This window comes from Notechis scutatus, chromosome 4 (assembly GCF_049901735.1).
Source record: "Notechis scutatus isolate UNSWTSFEM ecotype Mainland chromosome 4, rNotScu1.2, whole genome shotgun sequence".
NCBI lineage: Eukaryota > Metazoa > Chordata > Lepidosauria > Squamata > Elapidae > Notechis > Notechis scutatus.
The window spans coordinates 102,822,999-102,842,050 of NC_142012.1; the positions used below are offsets into that span (position 1 = coordinate 102,822,999).

General features: G+C 40.0%; 1 protein-coding gene across 3 annotated transcripts in view; it reads right to left on the reverse strand.

The window, feature by feature from the left end:
- Window positions 1-11,967: 11,967 nt before the first annotated feature.
- The window catches only part of LRRC27 (leucine rich repeat containing 27), a 62,686-nt gene continuing 55,601 nt past the window's right edge, over window positions 11,968-19,052 (reverse strand). For 2 of the 3 annotated variants that reach the window (XM_087964265.1, XM_087964264.1), the window contains exons 10-11: window positions 17,015-17,141; window positions 11,968-13,131 (exon numbers count right to left, since the gene is read on the reverse strand). In XM_087964265.1, the coding sequence (XP_087820391.1) occupies window positions 12,991-13,131; window positions 17,015-17,141 (268 nt within the window). In that variant the 3' untranslated portion in view covers window positions 11,968-12,990. The remainder of the gene's footprint in view (window positions 13,132-17,014; window positions 17,142-19,052) is intronic. The other variant, XM_087964266.1, reaches the window with a different exon arrangement.

The following is a 19,052-nucleotide window of genomic DNA, read 5'->3' on the forward strand; positions in this document are numbered from 1 at the left end:
TCTTGGAGTCGCCTCCTTTTGCAGCTGCTTGGAGCCGAAGCTGACAAGCTTGAAGCAACCTCAGATAGCAGGGGCATCAGTCACCTTAAACCTAAGGCACATTCCAGATCTCCTGGGATACTTCTAAAGACATTCTCGAAAGGGGTAGGCGGCAGTCTCGCCGGCTGCAGCGTTTGAATGAAACATTGTAAAACGACAGCCGCCCCTTCAAATCCTTGTGGATTCAGACGATAAGGCTTAAGTGTATCCTGAAGGATTTGCTCAAGTCGTGGAAAAGCTCTGAACCAGCCTCCCACTCGCCGCCGAAGTCGCTCCATCCCCTCGGGTTTCTTTTATAGTGATCATAACAAATAAAAAAATAAAAAAAGAAGTATTCAAAAGTCTTTCATTCCCTCTGCCCCAACAATTCCTTTCTTTTTAAAGTAGTTCTATTAAACGTTGCAGTTAAAAAAGACAATACAATGTAAAAACAAGAAAAAATAGAAAGTGAGGAAAGAGAAAAATAAGGGGAAATGCATTAGAAATGTATAAAGAAATGGCTTCCCTCTTCACTACAAGTATAAACAATTTTAGTAACATCACTCATCAGAAAACAAATAATCTTCCCATATCCTATTTATCTAAACAAATCCTTAAAATCTTAACCAAAGTAGATTAATCAACCAAAGTAGATTAAATATTACCAGAGATAATGTATCTATCTTAACCTTGATCAAATAAACCTACTTTATATTCCTTTTTTTACTTTTAACCATCTTAACCTTTTAATCCTTTGAAATACTGTCCTAGCATTTGATTTATTTTCATTTTTCTTTGTCCCTTTTCATAAAATTCTTTCAAACTCTCTCTTTTGTAAATTTACCAATATAGGAAAGTTATCCAGGTCACTCCTTTGGTTTGTTATTTTAATTATTAAGACATCAGCTGGTTTCAATAAAGGGAGAATCTTTGTAACTCAGGGTTGAAATGAGGGGTCCTTGGTGCTCTCTGATCTTGGTTGTTTTGTTGCAGTTTCATTGCCCAATCTAGCTAACATAATCAATAATGTTACCTAGTTTGAGTAATGAAATATCTGCAAGAAAACAACCAAGCTCAAAGAGCACCAAGGACCCCTCATTTCAACCCTGAATTACTAAGATTCTCCCTTTATTGAAACTAGGTGATGTCTTAATAATACTTTTCCCTTTTTGAAGTGCATGCATTCCTGAAATCTTAATTTGGATCCCAGATTAACAACTCCTGAGATAGATGCTTGAGACAAAGAGAAGGTGGACTTTATGGAGCCCTCTTGATTATGAGGTATTTCAAGACTAAGAAAACAGATACATGTTTTTAAAAATCAGCAAATATTCCAGATTGGACAGTGAAAATTACTTTGGAATAACTTTTGGGAATCTCCTTTAGTCTGAGCTAAGGCAAATGCAACTTGATTTAAGGTTTCACAGTTGTGCCATCTTGATTATGTAATATTATTCTGGTGAGACCAGTATCAGTTCTATGATTCAGGAACATTGCAGAGGCCTTTTAATCTTTTAAGTAAATTGTACCTTGCATTGGTTTATTTACTTATTTGTAGATAATCTGTAAGACACCTTCTGGCTCTTGAAGACTAATCATGATAGAATCTGGCATATGTCAATCAGAAGCAATTCACAAGTGAAAGATTACTAACAGTAAGGTCCTGTTCCTTGTTCTCATAAGCTAATTAAATTCCTCAGCCTCTCCAAGAGCCAAAACAGTTCTAGATTTCCCCCTGTGAATTTAGATCTGTAGGAAAGTATCTTTAAAATCACCAAAAATATTTAGATTCTTCTGCCTCCAGAGATGGATCATAATATTCATCTCCTACTCATTAGTCTATTACATATTCATCTGGAGATTTGTTCAATGTATGTAGTAATTTAGGCTCGATCACATAAATATTGATCTGTTGTCCCAACAAATTCTTCCACCCATTTATTATTGCTTTCATTAATCCAGTGCAGAAAATGAGATTGTGTGTGTGTCTTAACATGTATTGAGCTAGTCATAATCTGAGCTAATTCATTATTAATGTAGCCATCAGATCATAGACCGCACTTTAGTATTTGGCTTTTCATAGGCTGTCTGGATAAGCAGATAGTGCACTTATATATGCATGTGGGAAGTATGGATCACACATTGGATATATGTAAAGAGTCACCAAGGTTGATATTAGTATGTATGTATCTCAGGCATGGAAATGAAGTATATGCTTCAACCACTGATGGTTGTATCAGGGACAACAGGTACATAGGAAAGCACCATTTAGGAACTATATTTGGATACCACAGAGGAAGAATTGTTCTAATTCTAGCTTAGTGTAAATAAGCACCTTTGTCCTTTGCTCAAACTCTGGCTTAGGATTTTGTGGTTTTGATATTATATTGAATCAGAGATGAGTAGCCTTTAGACCAGCATTTCTCAACCTCAGCCATTTTATGAGGTATGGACTTCAACTCCCAGAATTCCCCAGCCAGGCTAGCAATTCCCCATGCTGGCTGGGGAATTCTGGGAATTGAAGTCTATACCTCATAAAATGGCTGAGGTTGAGGAACACTGCTTTAGACGTTCAGACATTGTCCTAGTTCAATCCTGTGTTAGTGTGAGGGATGGTCCGGGATACTGGAATTATCATTCAGAAACATGTGGCTGGCTAAAAGCTGGCCAGCCCTGCAAAAATTATAGATGAATATTTGGTGGTTTGTTCAGCTGTTTCCACCAACGATATGAGCCAAAGGGAGACAACTGAATAGCACTGCATAAAGTCATTCCTTGTTTATGCTAAGACAAAATTCACCATGATGCCTGAATCGAACCTTTATCACTTGTGAGATAATGTTCTGCAGCAAGTATCCAAGCAGAGCACGGCATGTATATGCAAAATGAGTTGTGTAGACACCTAAGCTATTATATGGGAAGTGGCAGAGTAAATTGACCTTTGATACCTTAGAAAAGTACAATCCAGTAAAAATGGTAACACCCAATCACCTGGCATTGTCTTTGTCACCCCCATTAGGTTTAACTGAATAGAAATTGAGCAAAAGTGAAACTGTGATCTTACTCAGCCACTAGAGTTCACTGAAATTCATCAGGGCTGAGTATATGGGAAATTCCTGGTGGATTTTGCCTGCTATAGTCAGGCCTTTTTGTTCAGAGGAACATGAGTCATTTAGCCTGACTGAGTCATTCAGTCACACCTTGTTTTCCCTTGCCTAAATGGGATAACATTCCTTGCGAGTCTGTCCATGTTGCCGCATAGTTACTTGGTATGTGGCGTGTAGTTAACACAAGCGGTCTCCCCTGGTTGCTGTGCAGCAGCAGACTTTAATAGAGCTCCATAGTAGCAGAAAACAAGGCAACAAGCTTGGAGAACAGCGCATTTCACACTGAGTGACTTAGAAAGTAGAGTTATGGCTTCCAGTGTTCCTAAGATACCATTCAAGAGGTTTGGAAAATGTGACTTAAGCCCAATGATCTTCTAAAATCTGCATCATGTTTGATCCCCTTTCTTGGGTTCGGTGTAGAGAACACTAGATAACACAACTCCACTGAAAGACAGAAGTCTCTTGTGTTATTTCATCTCTCCTAGCTTCTTGGATAATCAAGAAGCTCTATTAGATCCATGATCCAGATAATCTGCATAAGTGATCCAGCAGCTTGTCTGGTTATATTTTAAGTTACTACTGAGGCTTTAGGCCAGAGGTGTTAAACTCAATTGAGGGCCGCATCAAGGTTGTGTTTGACCTCAGGGGGTCGGTGTGTGTGTGTGTGTGTGCCTTTGTGGGGGTGGGTGGGCTGAGCACTCTGCCAATGAAAATGGACTCCCAAGCTCTGTTTTTGGCTGGGACAGTCTCCTGCAACACTCTGCCAGCGAAAATGGAACTTGGGAGGCCCCTCAAGCTCTGTTTCCACTGGCAGAGGCACTGTGGGCTGGTCCTTCACTGTTTCCAGGATGACCCCGCAGGCCAGATCTAAGCATCCCGCAGGCCGCATCTGGCCCACAGGCCTTGAGTTTGACATGCCTGCTTTAGCCAAACCATGGTGCCAGGGCCCAAGCTCCTTCTGAAACCTACCAGTTGCCCTGGCTGGGCTGATCTGACCATGGCAAGGAATTGATGTAAATTTGCCCCAGGCCCAGATCACCATGCCACTTCCCCCAGGACAGACCCAGATCTAATGAATGTGTGATTTCTCTTTTGAGTTAGGCCATTAATTATTGTGTCAGGGACATGTGGCCACGAACTCTCAACCCACCTCTGACCCTGAGCTCAAGGAAGGTAGATTGAAGGAACAAGCACCATGGCGTGGGGAGCCCCACCACCAACTCAGCCACAGAATCAGTGAGCTTAAGCAGGAATGCAGGAAAGGAAAGGAAGCAAGCAGCACTGTAGTCTTAATCTATTGAAATCAAAATATTTATTCTGCTTTAACTGTGGCTAGCCTTTTAACCATAATTTTTTTTTCCTGGTATATACTTTTTATTGTTTCTTTTAACCATAAATGTTGTGATATGTTCCATCCACCCTTTTCTGAACAGGGAGACCTTCCAGGATTCTGAGTGACTTTCAAGCAAGTAAAAATATTAGGCTGGCTGGTGGGTGTTCAGTTAGAATATAAGTGGAAATATGCCAAGAGAAGTTATACAACTTTGTGCCAAATCTCCAGCAAGATATACCACTTCCGAGTGTCACTTCTTCTATTTTTTTTCTGCTGCTTCCTCTGATACTTTCTTTTCCTTCTTTCAACTCCTTCCCCCCTCTTATCTAAATCCTCCTTTCAATAACTAGGAAGGAAAGTGCATCGCCTTAATTTCTGATAGGCTTCTCTTTTATAGGAAACAATTCACAGGTACCCTGGCTTAGCAGGGAAATATAAATATTATTGTGTCCATCTGTTTGGGACTGGGCTTTGTTTAGGTAGAGCTACACATAGCAACCAAATGGTATTTTAAAAGGTCTTTACCATTCCAGACATCAACTATTTCTGATTGGCTTTCCTGTGAAGCATATCAGCAATGTTTTTTTTTATATATATACTGCATTTTTTGTCAAAAAGAAAAAAAGGGAAGCAGTGCTATAGTTTAGATGGCTCCTTTCCAATCAAAACTACATTTCTAGGCATTCCACCTGCCCCTATCTTCCTTTTCTTCCCAGTTCCCTCCTCCTGTTCTCCCTATCATTCATTCATTCATTCATTCATTCATTCACATTCATTATAAATATTGCCACCTAACCAAGCCGTTCCAACTAGCATGCAATAAAATATACTTCTACCCAGCCACTGGAGTGGAAACAGAGGTGCTATTCAGCAGGTTCTGAGCAGTTCTGAAGAACCGGTAGTGGATATTTTGAGTAGTTCGGAGAACCAGCAAATACCACCTCTGACTGGCTCCACCCCCATCTATTCTCTGTCTCCCAAGTCCCAGCTGATTGGCTGGGTCTTCTTTTGTTGCCCTGCACAGGAGAATGGAACTGGAAAGCAGGTTAGTGGGGTGGGAAGAGAATGGAGATTTTACAGTGTCCTTCCCCTGCCATGCCCACAGAACTAGTAGTAAAAAAAAAATTGAATCCCACCACTGAGTGGAAAGGCAGAGTGTATTGTAGGTCTCATCTATTAAGGAAGTACACCTGATGGGACCTAAAAGAAGGGCCTTCTCTGTAGTGGCTCCTTCCCCTTGAAATATCACTCTCCCCTGGATATAAGGTTATCCTTTTTACTTTTCCGGAAGGCGCTGAAGGCCTGGTTCTGTCAGTGGGGCTGGGAACCCTAAATTGATCAAGTGGCTGATATGCTTGTGTTCATTGTTGCTGGAAGAAGGGTTTTCTGTAGTTTCTATATTGTTGATTTTTAATGCTGTCCCCTGCCCCTACTCCCCGTGTGTGAGTTGGGTGGTCATATAAATCTATTTAATAAATAAATGTTCATAAAAATTCATCACACGTTACAATATTCCAAAAAATAAATAAATACTGCTGCCTTCCATTAAACTTTCACTCCCCAAGTGCCCTGCAGAAGAGGATGATTTTAACCTGGTTTTTAAAATACAAAAAAGGTAGTGAGTAGCCTGACTTGAGGGTGGGGTCAACTCTTCCAAAACGAGGGGACTATCACTGAAAGTGCTTTTCTCAGGACCACCAGTTCTGAGCAGGTTCTAAACTGGAAAAAATCTACCAGAAAGGCTCAAATCAAGGCTTTCTAGGTCAGCAGTCTCTCCAACCTTTGTGCCTTAGCGGCCTGGCTGAAGGGAGGGAGGGGAACTGGGCTGTGCGAATGCTGTGCTGGCAGGGGTGGGATTCAAATTTTTAACAACTGGTTCTGTGGGTGTGGCTTAGGTGGTGGGCGTGGCTTGGTGGTCATGTGACTGGGTGGACATGGCTTGGTGGTCATGTTATTGGCTGGATGTGGCCAATTCAATATCACTCACATCAAGGCACGCATCTCCTCGCCTGGCCTCTCATGACTGTGGGGATGCTGCAACAGTTGTAAGTGTGAAAAACAGTTATAAGTCACTTTTTTCAGTGCCATTGTAACTTTGAATGGTCATTCCACACAAGCAAAGTACCAGCAAAGAAGGGAAGAAAACTCCAGAGACGTTCCTGAGACAGGAAGTCTGGTCCTGCCAAGAATGTAATAAGGGTTAACGGAGAGGCAGTTTCTGTAAGCAACAGCAGAATGTTTCCTTCCTGCCTTCCTTACAGGATTAGGCCAGTAATTTCTTGTGACAACCGGTTATCTGAACTGCTTAGAATGTGAACAACCGGTTCTAGTGAATAGGTGCGAACTGGTAGAATCCCATCCCTGTGTGCTGGCAACCCACAGGCGTGCGCAGCTCAACTTCCACAAGTGGCAGGCCAACACGCACACGCATGTGTGCACAGCTCAATATGTGCAGGTCGAGCTGCATGCGCATATGCATGCATGCTGGCCTGGCACTTGTGCAAGTTGAGTTGTGCATGCGCGTATGCTAGCCCACCATTCGCAAGGCTCAGTTCCAAATAGGCCACAGCCTGATAGCGGATCACAACCCGGGGGTGGGAAAACCTTGTTCTAGGTGACAGCCAGCACCTTGAATTGGGCCTGGAAGCTTTTGCAATCAATACAGCTTTGCAGCATTGATGTTACTCGACTGGCTAATGCTGGTCAGTAGGTGAGCAGCTGCATTGTATGCCGACTGTAATTGATGAGCCATCCTGAAGGGTAGCCTCACACAGAGCTAGCTGCAATCCTGGTGAGAAAGATGGCAAAAGACAGGAGGCATCTACTGTTATTTAGTTTTTTAATTTCCTATTACACATTGCCAGCCTTTTTAAACCAAGCAATAGCAACATTTTACTTCTGTCCATTTGAATGGAGCAATAAGATGGTCAAACTAATAGGACTTCTTAGAAAAGTCCAATGTGGTTTGAATTTCAGGTCCCTGGAGGGTCTTTGGATCTGAGCATACTGATCCAGTCCTAGCATCGCCACTGGTTACAAAATGTAATTAACCTGATCCTAAACGATAAATCAAAGAAATGACACCTGGACTACAACTTCCAGAATTTTCCAGGCAGCATGGGGAATTAAAACACTGCCACCTAGCACAGCTGGCTAGGGAATTCTGGGAGTTTAAGTTCAGATGTTTTGAAGCTGCCAAGATTAGGAAACACTGGATCAAAGGGAGACCTGTTCTATTTTATTGCCTTCCCATCCTTCTCAGCAAATGTGGCATATCTGCATCTACAGAACTATGCCCATTCATAACTGCTGCCTTAATGGGGAACTGGTTTGGATGATGAAAATGTCTGCAAGAAAACAACCAATCTCAGAGAGGACCAAGGACCCCTCAGAAAACAAAAAGAGACCCAAACACCTCCACACCAAGCAACCAACACCCAGAAAAGCAGGGCTTAACACCTAGATTAATACTAGACCAACAACAAGAAGTAAACAATATCCCAATTAAGGAACTACCAACTCAGACAAATAAGCTAACAGTAAACAACAGTCTAAACAAGGAACCATCAAGAACACTCCAACCAACACTGACAGGGCAAGCCACATATGAGAAAGAAAGAGCAAACTCCACTCCCTTCTAGCACTGTTGAGGTTATCTAGTTTGGTAATGAAACAACTGCAAGAAAATAACCAAGGTCAGAGAATACCAAAGTCCCCATGTGTTGGAATGTTTGAAGAGAGTGGAATACCAAAAACAAGGAGTCTAAATTCAGTTATTTATTTTTATTTATTATGACAATTGGCTGCCCATCTCAGGTCCAACAATTCTGGGCAGCTTACAACATAAATTGATAATATGGCTTGATTGGAATTCAGTGGAAGAGATTGCATCGAAATGGAACTTTGGGGAAAACCAGGAAGTTTCAAACAACTTTTATCATTGTTTTGGATTCGAATGAGAAACTATTGAGGAGGCCAAGAGGACAAATTGCTAAAATTATTCAGCTGTAAAAGAATCAGGCCATGAATCAGGTTTTCCATCTCAGAACTGGCCAAACTGCCTCCTAAACTGGAAATTACAATACCCCTACCATGCAATGGATGGATTCATAGTGAGTTTATCTTCCACACAAGCCCTCCAGTAACCACTTGAAGATATAAACAGTTGATATTTTGAAAATAAAAGGGAGAAATAGCCAATGAAGAGGCAGGAGAAGCCAGATGAAAAAACAATTTCTACTTGGTCCATGTTGAACTTTAGGTGGTGTGATAATACTGAAATTGAGATCCCTGCAAGGGACTCTGACAAAGAGCTACAGACAAAGTATGCACCATGGTGTTGTTGGCATAAATTTGATACTGAAATGGAAAAGTTGAAATTCAAGAACCAAGGGGGTGAGTATAAAGAGTGAAAGAGTGAATGAAATCCTAAGGAGCACCAACAGATAACAAAGAAGGAATAGAAATTCAAATCAGCAAAAAAGTAGATAAGACGGAAATCAGGAAAGCACTAGCACCAAGGGTGAGTTATTTTGTAGCTATTTTTGACCTTGGGTTGGTTATTATTATTATTATTATTATTATTATTATTATTATTATTATTATTATTAGTCATGAGCCAGCCAGAATTGGCTGGAGTTGGGCAGCATACAAATTGAATAAATAGCAATAGCACTTAAACTTATATCTGCTTCATAGTGCTTTACAGCCCTCTCTAAGCAGTTTACAGAGTCTGTATATTGCCCCCAACATTGTAGGTCCTCATTTTACCGCCCTCAGAAGGGACGGAAAGCTGAGTCAACCTTGAGCCGGTCAGGATCGAACTCCTCGCAGTCGGCAGAATTAGCCTGCAATACTGCATTCTATCCATCACTCGTGGCTACCAATGGTTCTTCTAAATAAATGTGAGACCTCAAAATTTGGTATTCCCCCAGTGGTGGTATTTGACTGGTTCTGCCCGGTTCTGGAGAGCCGGTAGGAGCGATGAGCAGCAGAGACCTAATGGGTTCTCTCCACTGCTCTGCTGGCTCTGCTGTTGGGCCCGCCTGCCCGGGCTCCCCTACTCACCTTTATCCGTTGAATTTGAAGCGCAGCTGCTTTGCGCAGCACAGAATAGTGCCGTGCGGCAGCTGCTGAAGCGACCGGGATCGTGCAGGCTTGCAGGAGGTGAGTTAGAACGCCTCTGCGCCTGCGCAAAGTGCGCATTTAGCGTGCGCGTGCATGCCAAGTGTGTGCACGTGCGCAAAGCATGCCCACCAAGCCACGCCCACCGAACCGATGGCAACAATATCTGAATATCACCGCTGGTAGCCCCATGTATGAAAAGATCTCAAAGAGCAAGAAAATGACAAATAATTGACAGAGGCTACCCAAAGATCATTTAAAACAAAGCATACAGATTTCGTATGGGCCATATGAAAACGTTGTCATCGGAGCAAAGTTGCAAGAGAAGGAAAACATTTTGCAAAGGGACCTCTATTGAAATGTAGCAATTGTACATCTTTTGGATATATTGGACTGCCTCTACATTGGGCTGCCCTTGAAAAGCATCTGGAAGCTCCCGTTAGTTCAAAATGCAGCAGCCCACATGGTTTTGTGCAGACCTTAATGTGGACATGTGTAACCTCTCCTGCGGGAGCTGCATTGGTTGTTGATTTGCTTCCGGATACAATTCAAGGTGCTGGTAATCACCTTTAAAGCCCTTTATGGCTTGGGACCAGGTTATCTGGGGGACTGGTCACATCAACCCGACCACCCAGTAGAGTGGGGAGACAAGGAAAGTTGCAGGTCCCACTCTCTAAGGAGATACATCTGGTGGAGGTACATCTGGTGGGAAGAAATTGTTTTTTCATCCAGAAGAAGAGCCTTCTCTGTAGTGGCTCCCTCCCTTTGGAATATCATCCCTTCAGAAATTAGGCTGGTCCCCACTGACACTCTTTTGTAAGGCTCTGAAGACTTGGTTTTGCCAGCAGACCTGAGGAACTCAGAGTGGGATGGAACCCACCAAATGGTTTATTTGACTGGCTATTTTTTTTTAAAATTTTTCTCTATACTATGTTTTTATTGTTTGAAAGCACCTAGAGATGCTGTGAGTGAGTAAGTGGCCATATAAATTTTCTAAATAAATAAACTGCCTGCCATTAAATGTATGAGGAAAATGTTCAGATTGGCACTCATAAGCCCAAAATGAAGGAGCTATAGCAATCCTCATTGCTGCTGTCGCAGAATTGTTCTGACCTTTGTATACCAGAGAATTCTGAGCTATCTAAGATGGAGGTGATGGTCTGTATTTTGTATAATATTTCCTTTAAATGTTGGAGGCTGGACATACATAAGGGTTTTGGTTGTCAAGTTTTTTTTATTTTATAAACATAAAATTGATTTTGGCATTGCTAAACCAAGCCAGGTCTTAATGCTGAGAGGCACTAATCAATTTATGCTCCAAGCTTCTATTGAAGGATCTGGCATTTTACCTTTTGATGAGACATGAAGATGGGACGATCAACCTGGATGGTACCACATCCATTTTTGGTAACCTCTTCATCCTATAATCATGACTGCCAAAATCAGTGCTGGCATTTTTAAAGCAAGGAAGAAAGATTTTCCTAAAATCTAGACAAAAACCAAAACAATTCAACCCAATTCACAGAACTGACACAGGGCCCTTGCTTAACATTATTGCGTCTTCTAGTGCAGCCCTCCCTCCTTACACTTTAAATCAGGGTCTCCAACCTTGGCAACTTTAAAAGCTGGCTTGCTGGCTGGGGAATTCTGGGAGTTGAAATCAACCAGGCTTAAAGTTGCCAAGGTTGGAGACCCCTGAATGACCTAGGAAATGTTTTATAATCAGTGGAGTAATTGAGTAATTTTACATCGTGGGTAACAGCTTTATGACACATATCCTGTATCAGTTATACTGATTATGTAAGCTACTCCAAATTGAGGTAGGCCAGCCCTGCTGCATTTTGGAAGTGCCTTTTGAACACAAGAATCATTCTACAAAATTTCTGCTTCAACAACACTGACAATAACAACACTGCTCACACTTGAGAGAAGAATGAAACAGCAGATGATGGATGAAATGAGTAACATCTTATATGTGTGGGTTGAGATATGAGGCGTATTGTGTGAAACAGAGCACCATTTAACACTAACATACTGAGTGTGGAACAAGGACAGTCCAGGAAGGCTTTGCAATAAACCAGTGAAACTGAACAAGCCACCTTAACTCCATTCTGAAGATGGCTAGTCAGTGCTAATCGTACATTTTTCTGAAGTTAGGAATAAAGGGTAATTCCCGTTCCTGCTTGTCCAGCTGTTCTGAACATTAAGAAAAGCCACCCCCCTCAATTTCAGTGTTATCTTTCACTTTCATTATGTGGATAGACTACAACCACAGATGGCTAGTGTTAGTCCCACCATAATGTAAGCCTGCTAGAAAGTGCATTTCATCTGAAAATGTTATTTTGCCCCAAGCCAAGCACTAATCAGAGACAGGACTCGGAAACAGAGAAGAAACACCAGCTGTTTATTGTATCAAGAGAAATACAGCTGGTACAGTCACATCCTGTCTTTAACAGATTGTTTAAATCTAAGGAGGCTGAGTTATATGATGAGTGGGCGGTTATATAAATCAAGTAAAGAAATACCTAAAGCTCAGATCAGTCTCTTTACTCTTGACCTCTTTGCTACTGATTTCTTGGTATTTAAATAAAATGTCTGCATTCCTTAATGATTCCAAACATCACACATGGAGACATTAGCAATGGGTTCTCTGTTGAAGTTATTTGTGTAATATGATCAAATGCATTTGATGAATAATTGCTTCAGGGAGATTTGTTTTCTAGCCATAGCTCCTCAAGTTCAATGTGTAGCTTTCTATCAGAGCCTTGACATTTCCATAATAACAAAATCCTTGAGGATCCAAGTTCAGAGAAAAGTTTTGTCACTTTTGAGGGCACAAAAATAAAATGTGATATATGGTTAGAAACTTTAAAGCCAAACATTATCTTAACCTGGAAAACAGGCCTCTCAGCTAAGGCACTTAGATGCTAATGAAATCCTGTCAATCGGGTTTGTGTTTTTTTTTTGGGGGAAATCATTGGTTTAGGAGCAATGAAATGCCAATTTGATCACCTCCCATTCTCAAAAACCTTCATCAGGAAGGGCTGTTATTTGGCTCCTGAGGTTACTATACCAGAATTAGCACAATAGGCAATTACATAAAAAACTTTCCTACTTCTGCTAAGACTCATTAATACAGACTAAGTTATGAAACATATCTTCACAAAAGAATTCTGAGAAGATAGAAAAAAACAGAATGCAACCACGCTGTCCTTAAACCCACACTACAACTATGGTATAAGGTATTCCAAAGTCTTAGGATATATATATTGATTTGTAACTTTATGAAGTAAAAACATAAACAATGAAGAGGGAATACATAGTTTTATAAAATCTTTTAAAAAAAACAGATTCCCCTGAAAAACAACTAGTGAGAGGCTGCTGCATGAGAGACAGTCTTTCATCCACTTAAAATGTCATTTTAGAAAATATATTTGTGGGTAGGAGATTATCTGCTGTAGGAAGCAGCTCGCCTGTAAAAGCGGTGAAACGATACTCCTTGTGAAGGTCCTTCTTCAATTCACCAAGCGCCTCCTCCAAATGCTGAACCTGTGGCGGCAAAGATTCAGATATGAATAAACAACCTGTACACAACACCTAATGATCAAATTAACATAACGTGACCATCTTATTTTCGGTTGTGCCTCAAACAATACTACACAGTTGCACACTTGGATCTCTCTGCCATTCTCATGTCAGTGTGAAATAATGGACTCTGTGTTGCCTTTGGCCAAGAAAGCTTCAATTATGAATTCTGCTCAGTATTGTTGCTAATATATATTCTTCTGCTTACTTAAACCACTGTGTACCTAGACCTCATGGAATGCAGTGTGTCTTTAGTCTCGGGTGAAGAAATAATAAAATGCAAAAATTAAGAGCTGCCCCACACTTCCCACTTGCCCCGACATGAAGATAACCACTAACTGTCGAGAACACAAATACACCATGTGCCCAACCCATCCTGACCCACCACAAAGGCAGCCTCCACTTGTTACTTCTCCTACAACTTAAATTATAATGTATTTCCACTTCTCTGTTGGCACAAGCATGCCAAGTCAGATGTTCCTGTATCCTCTGGATCTCTAACCACCAATTTTCTTTTCAGTTGGGTAGAGTAACGGGCACCGGTATACCTCTGGACATGACTTTGGCTCTGCAGTCCTAAAACTCTGAGGTGCAGTATTGTGACGGCTTCCCTGCAGGACAGGGGCACGCACCTCCCAGTTGTCTTCAGCACTGCAATGCCAAATATGTAGTAGAGGTGCATTTTAAACATATCTGTGGTGCTGGGATTGTCTTTAGACCTTCTCTCTACCTCCCTGCCCCACCCCAGATTTCAGGAATATTTTTTTTAAAGCTACAATATATTTTAAGCTGCCAGAAAAGGCTCTGGTCTCTCCTCCAAGTGTATGTATAAGGACAGGAACACTTCCTCTGGCTTCACAAGGCAGCCAGGAGAGTCGCTGCGAAGCCTGCAGTCCCGCCAGGAAAGAGTGAGAAAGCTTATTTCAGCTCCTGTTTTCTTCCTGTTTCAAAGTCATCAATGGCAGGCAGGGGGAGAAAAAGGGGTGGCAGCATATCTTCTCCCCTGTTTTTGTTGTTGTGGGTTGAAGGAGAAGCAGGAAAGAGATAGTGGGAAGCAATGAGGACTGGCTCCCTTGGTGTGAATTCATTGGTCTTGTTAGATTGAAGAAAACCAATGAATCCTCTGCTGCTTAGGACTGGAGCTAAAGGAGGCTTTCCCAGACCACCTCTTCTCTGCTCTGAACTCTCATGTGGTCAAAAGCCCTATTCTGGTTTCATTGCCAAGGCAGACGAGAGGCCCAAAGTACCATCAGGACGTTGCTGAGTACTTTTGAGCAGGCTACTATCCTGGATAATTGTACAGGACAGCCCTGCATGTAATAATGGCCATTATTGCTTTAATTGTATCACCATGGGGTTTCCAAAATTCCATGGCAAATAAAATTAGTCATAGGTTTAAACTCTAGCAAAGATAGGATATTTATATTTATTGGGGCAAATTCCAGAATATGGGTGCCACAACCAAATATGGGGAAGTTACTTTACATTCCAATGCCAACTTTCCTAGAAATAAATCCCACTGGACATTTTAATATCTGGGATTGTGCAGTTAAGTTTCTTTCAGCAAGAACCGATTGGATTCCACTTACAGCAATTATCATACTTCTACTGTAGCTCAACTTTTTTTCATTTTACTTGAATGAAACTCTCACTGGGTTCCACAGGATATATTTCCATATTAAAGTGCATTTGATCAAAATTTAGCATATTTTTAGGATAGGCTAAAATCCTAAATTTGCAGAGCCATATTTCAGTGACAAAACTGGTTTTACTTCTGGCATTTCTTGACGGGACTGAAAAAAATCTAGCCTACTGCTAGTAGTCAGTTGATAATACTAGATTTAGTTGGCTAATGATCTAAATCGGAGACAATCATTCTATGTTATATAATGAAACTACTGTATATTTATATGAAATTATTATTCTTAACCCCCTATAGGTAATCCTCGCTTAATGACTGGTCAACGGCTGTACCTCCCTGAAGTCATGCCATTGCATGTTGGTCACTTAGCGACCAGCTCAGGTTTATGGCTGATTGCGCATTCTGCAGTCACGTGACCATGATTTTTAGTGGTTTTTGCCAAAAAATTCCCATTTGGGAAACAGGTTCGCTTAGAGACTATGGCATTCATTTAGTGGCTGCTGCAAAAAAGGTCATAAAACCAGGCATAATTATGTGGCGACCTGTTTAACGACCATCATGAATTATGACCATAACTCCAGGTTCAATTCCAGTCATAAGTTGAGCGCTATCTGTACCATATGCTTTTTTAATACTGAAGAACATTTTTTTAAATCAACCAATTGAGCAGTGAGAAGAAACTTACTTTTTTCTTTTTCCACACATCAATAGCAAATCACAAGACCATCTTACAAATCTTGAATGAAAACAAGCCTTAAAGCGCGTTTTAAAATGGATTTTTCATTCGGTTTTATATATAGAAGAATCTGAATACTTTGAACCGTTTCAAGTTTCACATACTACAGGTAATCCTTGATTTACGACCACAATTGGACCAGAATTTCTGTTGCTAAGCAAGATGCTTGTTAAATGAGTCACACCTGATTTTACAACCTTTATGGCCACAATCGTTCAGTGAATCATATGGTTGTTAAACAAGTCCAACTTCCCCAATTGACTTTGCCTGTTGGAAGCCAGCTGGGAAAGCTGCGAATGGCCCTGGGGCCACTGTTGTAAATGTATTTCAGTTGCCAAGCACCCAAATTTTGATCACATGACTGTGGAGATGCTGCAAAGGTCGTAAGTCTGAGGACTGGTCATCACTTTTTTCAGTGCCATGAAAACAGTTCATTGGCCAGTAAACAAATGGTTGTAAGTTTAGGTCAGATGAATACCTTACATTACTTTTAGTCCTGTTTCTCTATATTTCTGGTTCTAATATCGTATATTGTCAGTTCTAAAAATGACTTTTTCAGCTACACATAATGTAAGCAGCCTTCGAGTTAGAATGATTCATTTAGTGACCATTTGAAGTTACAACAGCATTGAAAAAAGTGATTTATGACCGTTTTTCACACTAAGTGACCATTGCAGCATCCCTGTAGTCACATAATCAAAATTCAGATGCCTGGCAACTGGCATGTATTTATGAAGGTTGCAGTGTCATGGGGTCATGTGATCACCTTTTGCGACCTTCTGACAAGCATAGTCAATGGGGAAGCCAGATTCACTTAACAACCATGTTACTAACTTAACTGCAGTGAAATTGTGGCAAGATTGATTGTAAAATGGAGCAAAATTCACTTAACAACTGTCTGACTTAGCAGTGGAAATTCAGGGCTGAATTGTGGTCATAAGCAGAGGACTACTTGTATGCATAGGTTTTATAGCATATAAGATTAATATAAAATAATACACAACTGGTATACATATTTTCTACTGATATTTTATTTTAAAAAATCCTGCCTTAAATGTTTTTTTCATTCATTCATTTGCAAAGCGCCATAATCAAAATTCTTTGTCTCATTTCAACTAGTTTTCCTAAATGAAGAAATAATATTTCTTTTTATTTATTTTTCATTCACGTTGCTCAACCTATCTTCCCATCTTACAAATTGATTGCATTTACTAGAGTGAGTTAGGGACTGCTTTGCAATCTTGATTCATATCCAAAGCAAACTTCTGTCAACATAGTTTATGGTACGATTTGCGATCAAGAGGAGAGGAGATTGGAAAACTCCAAGGGGGTGAGAGCGACATGAGCACAAATCACATTCAATCCCAGCATTTAGGAATGGTATATATGAACCAATCCTATATTTCAAAGGGAATAAATGCAACCTCCAGTGTCAAAATCTTTGATTTGTTTTCTAAATGCAAACTTACAGTTTCAAGGTCTTGATTTGCTTTTTCCATATCTTCTTTGGGTAGTCCTCTTAACTTTTTTCTTTTTTCTTTCATTAATTGTGTGTGTTGTTTAATGCGATTTTCTACTTCCTTATATTTTGCAGTTCTGAAAGAAGAACCAGAATCAACTTTCCCCCCCAATTTGTCCGTGTTTTCATGTATAGATCTACTTAGGAAGTACATATCTAATAAATACTGTTATACAGCAATTAAAAACCATATGACAATGTAGAAAGAGTAACATTTTAAAAGACATGAAGCTTCTGAGTGTTGTCAATATTTGGGATATACATTTATGCTTCTAAAACTACACAATTGAATAAAACTGGAATTTTTAATCTGCTTCTCCTAGCCTACAAAAAAAATAAGATGCAATCTTGCTTAGAAATAACATTTAATAAACTCAATTAGAATTTAGTAAACACAGAATTATACAGTCTTTTACTCCTCTCCTTCCTAACTCCCCCAAAAAAAAAAAAAACCTAACATGGACAATAAACACTGTAACACACCATGCATTTATATAGATGAGCTCATCTGTATTCAGGTTTGGTCCTAAACATTTGATGAACAGCAAGTTATGGTCGTAGCCATGAGGAGGTACATAATACCTACAGCTGGTCAAATTTCTTAACACTAGAAGCAGAAAATCTGCTGAACATCTTGGCTCCATCCTGGCAGTAAAAATTCTATTAATATCATTAATTAATGTTCAGTTTGGAGCCTTTTCTTATTAGCCTTCAAATCAGCAGGGAGCTGAGGGAGCTGCCTTATTCAGCGTAATGATAGGGCTGGTTTTGACAGCAGTTTTCAACAGAGTACGATAGAATAAATATCTCTGAGTGTATGTAATAAGATAGAAGAATTTCCTTATTCAATGGCGATGGAATCATTCTGACCACTACCTTGGTTGATAGAAAGTAATATCTTTGATTATCCATCTTGTGCATCTGTTTTTATAGAAAGGCAAGGGGTTTCTAATATTAGAATATTAATTCATATTTTAGATAAATATCCAGGAAAACACAGCAGCAGTGGCTTTGCTGAATATGGAACAAAAGTAGATCCAATTTTCCCAGCAACTTTTGGCTAGTATTAATTTTTTTCTGTGTTTTTTTAAAATCATGTCACAATGTCATTTTGAATTGATGATACTTGTTTGCTCTGCTTATGACCTAGTTCTCTATCAAAATAATAGAAGTCCTGACCATTATTATTCCACAAGGTAATGGTTTAATTCTACATTTAATACTTAGAAAACAGAACTTCCCTTCATTTTTATTTTTGCTATATTTATTTGCTCTCTTAATTTTTTCTGCATTAAAGCAATTAAAAAGAAAATGATATAATTTGAAATGCTAATGTTTCCAAATGAGGCATGTGTCCACCAATGCCCTTTTCTGGCCGGAGGATGACTTGGATGGCTTTTCATGTATCCTTGTGGCAATAATTCATTTTAATGTAATCTCTAGAGGACATACAGAGGTAATTAGGCAACAGGCCATGGGTACCATCTGGGGTTCTCTCTTCCTTGGTAATCTTAAAGCCACCTGCTCTTTCTGATTTTTTCTGAGAACAAAACAAATATCACTACACTTTGGCATAAAGCCATCATAGCTGTCTGTACATCCTTGTAGCGTCTGTCAGCCTGTGGTTTTGATTTTGTCTTAAAAACTCACAACAATAATGAGGGCAAGATGATCCACCAAGTACTATTCTGTTTGCTATCCTATATTTAAAATAATTAGATTCTAACATTATTTAATTTTCTTTTGAAGATTTTTGTTAGATGTCTAATCTACCGGTGTACATAAAATAAAATCCTCTTCAATATTGCTCCACAATAACTTTGTCAGGTAGGATGTCTGAAGTTACCCACTGAGCTTCCATGATTAAGAACTGGTTTCCATTACTAGTCCAATATTTTAATTTCTGTATGACACATTCCACACGAGCTTTCTCTTTATATTAAGTTTTTAAAAATTACATTATCTTTTATTGCACAATTCAAGACAGC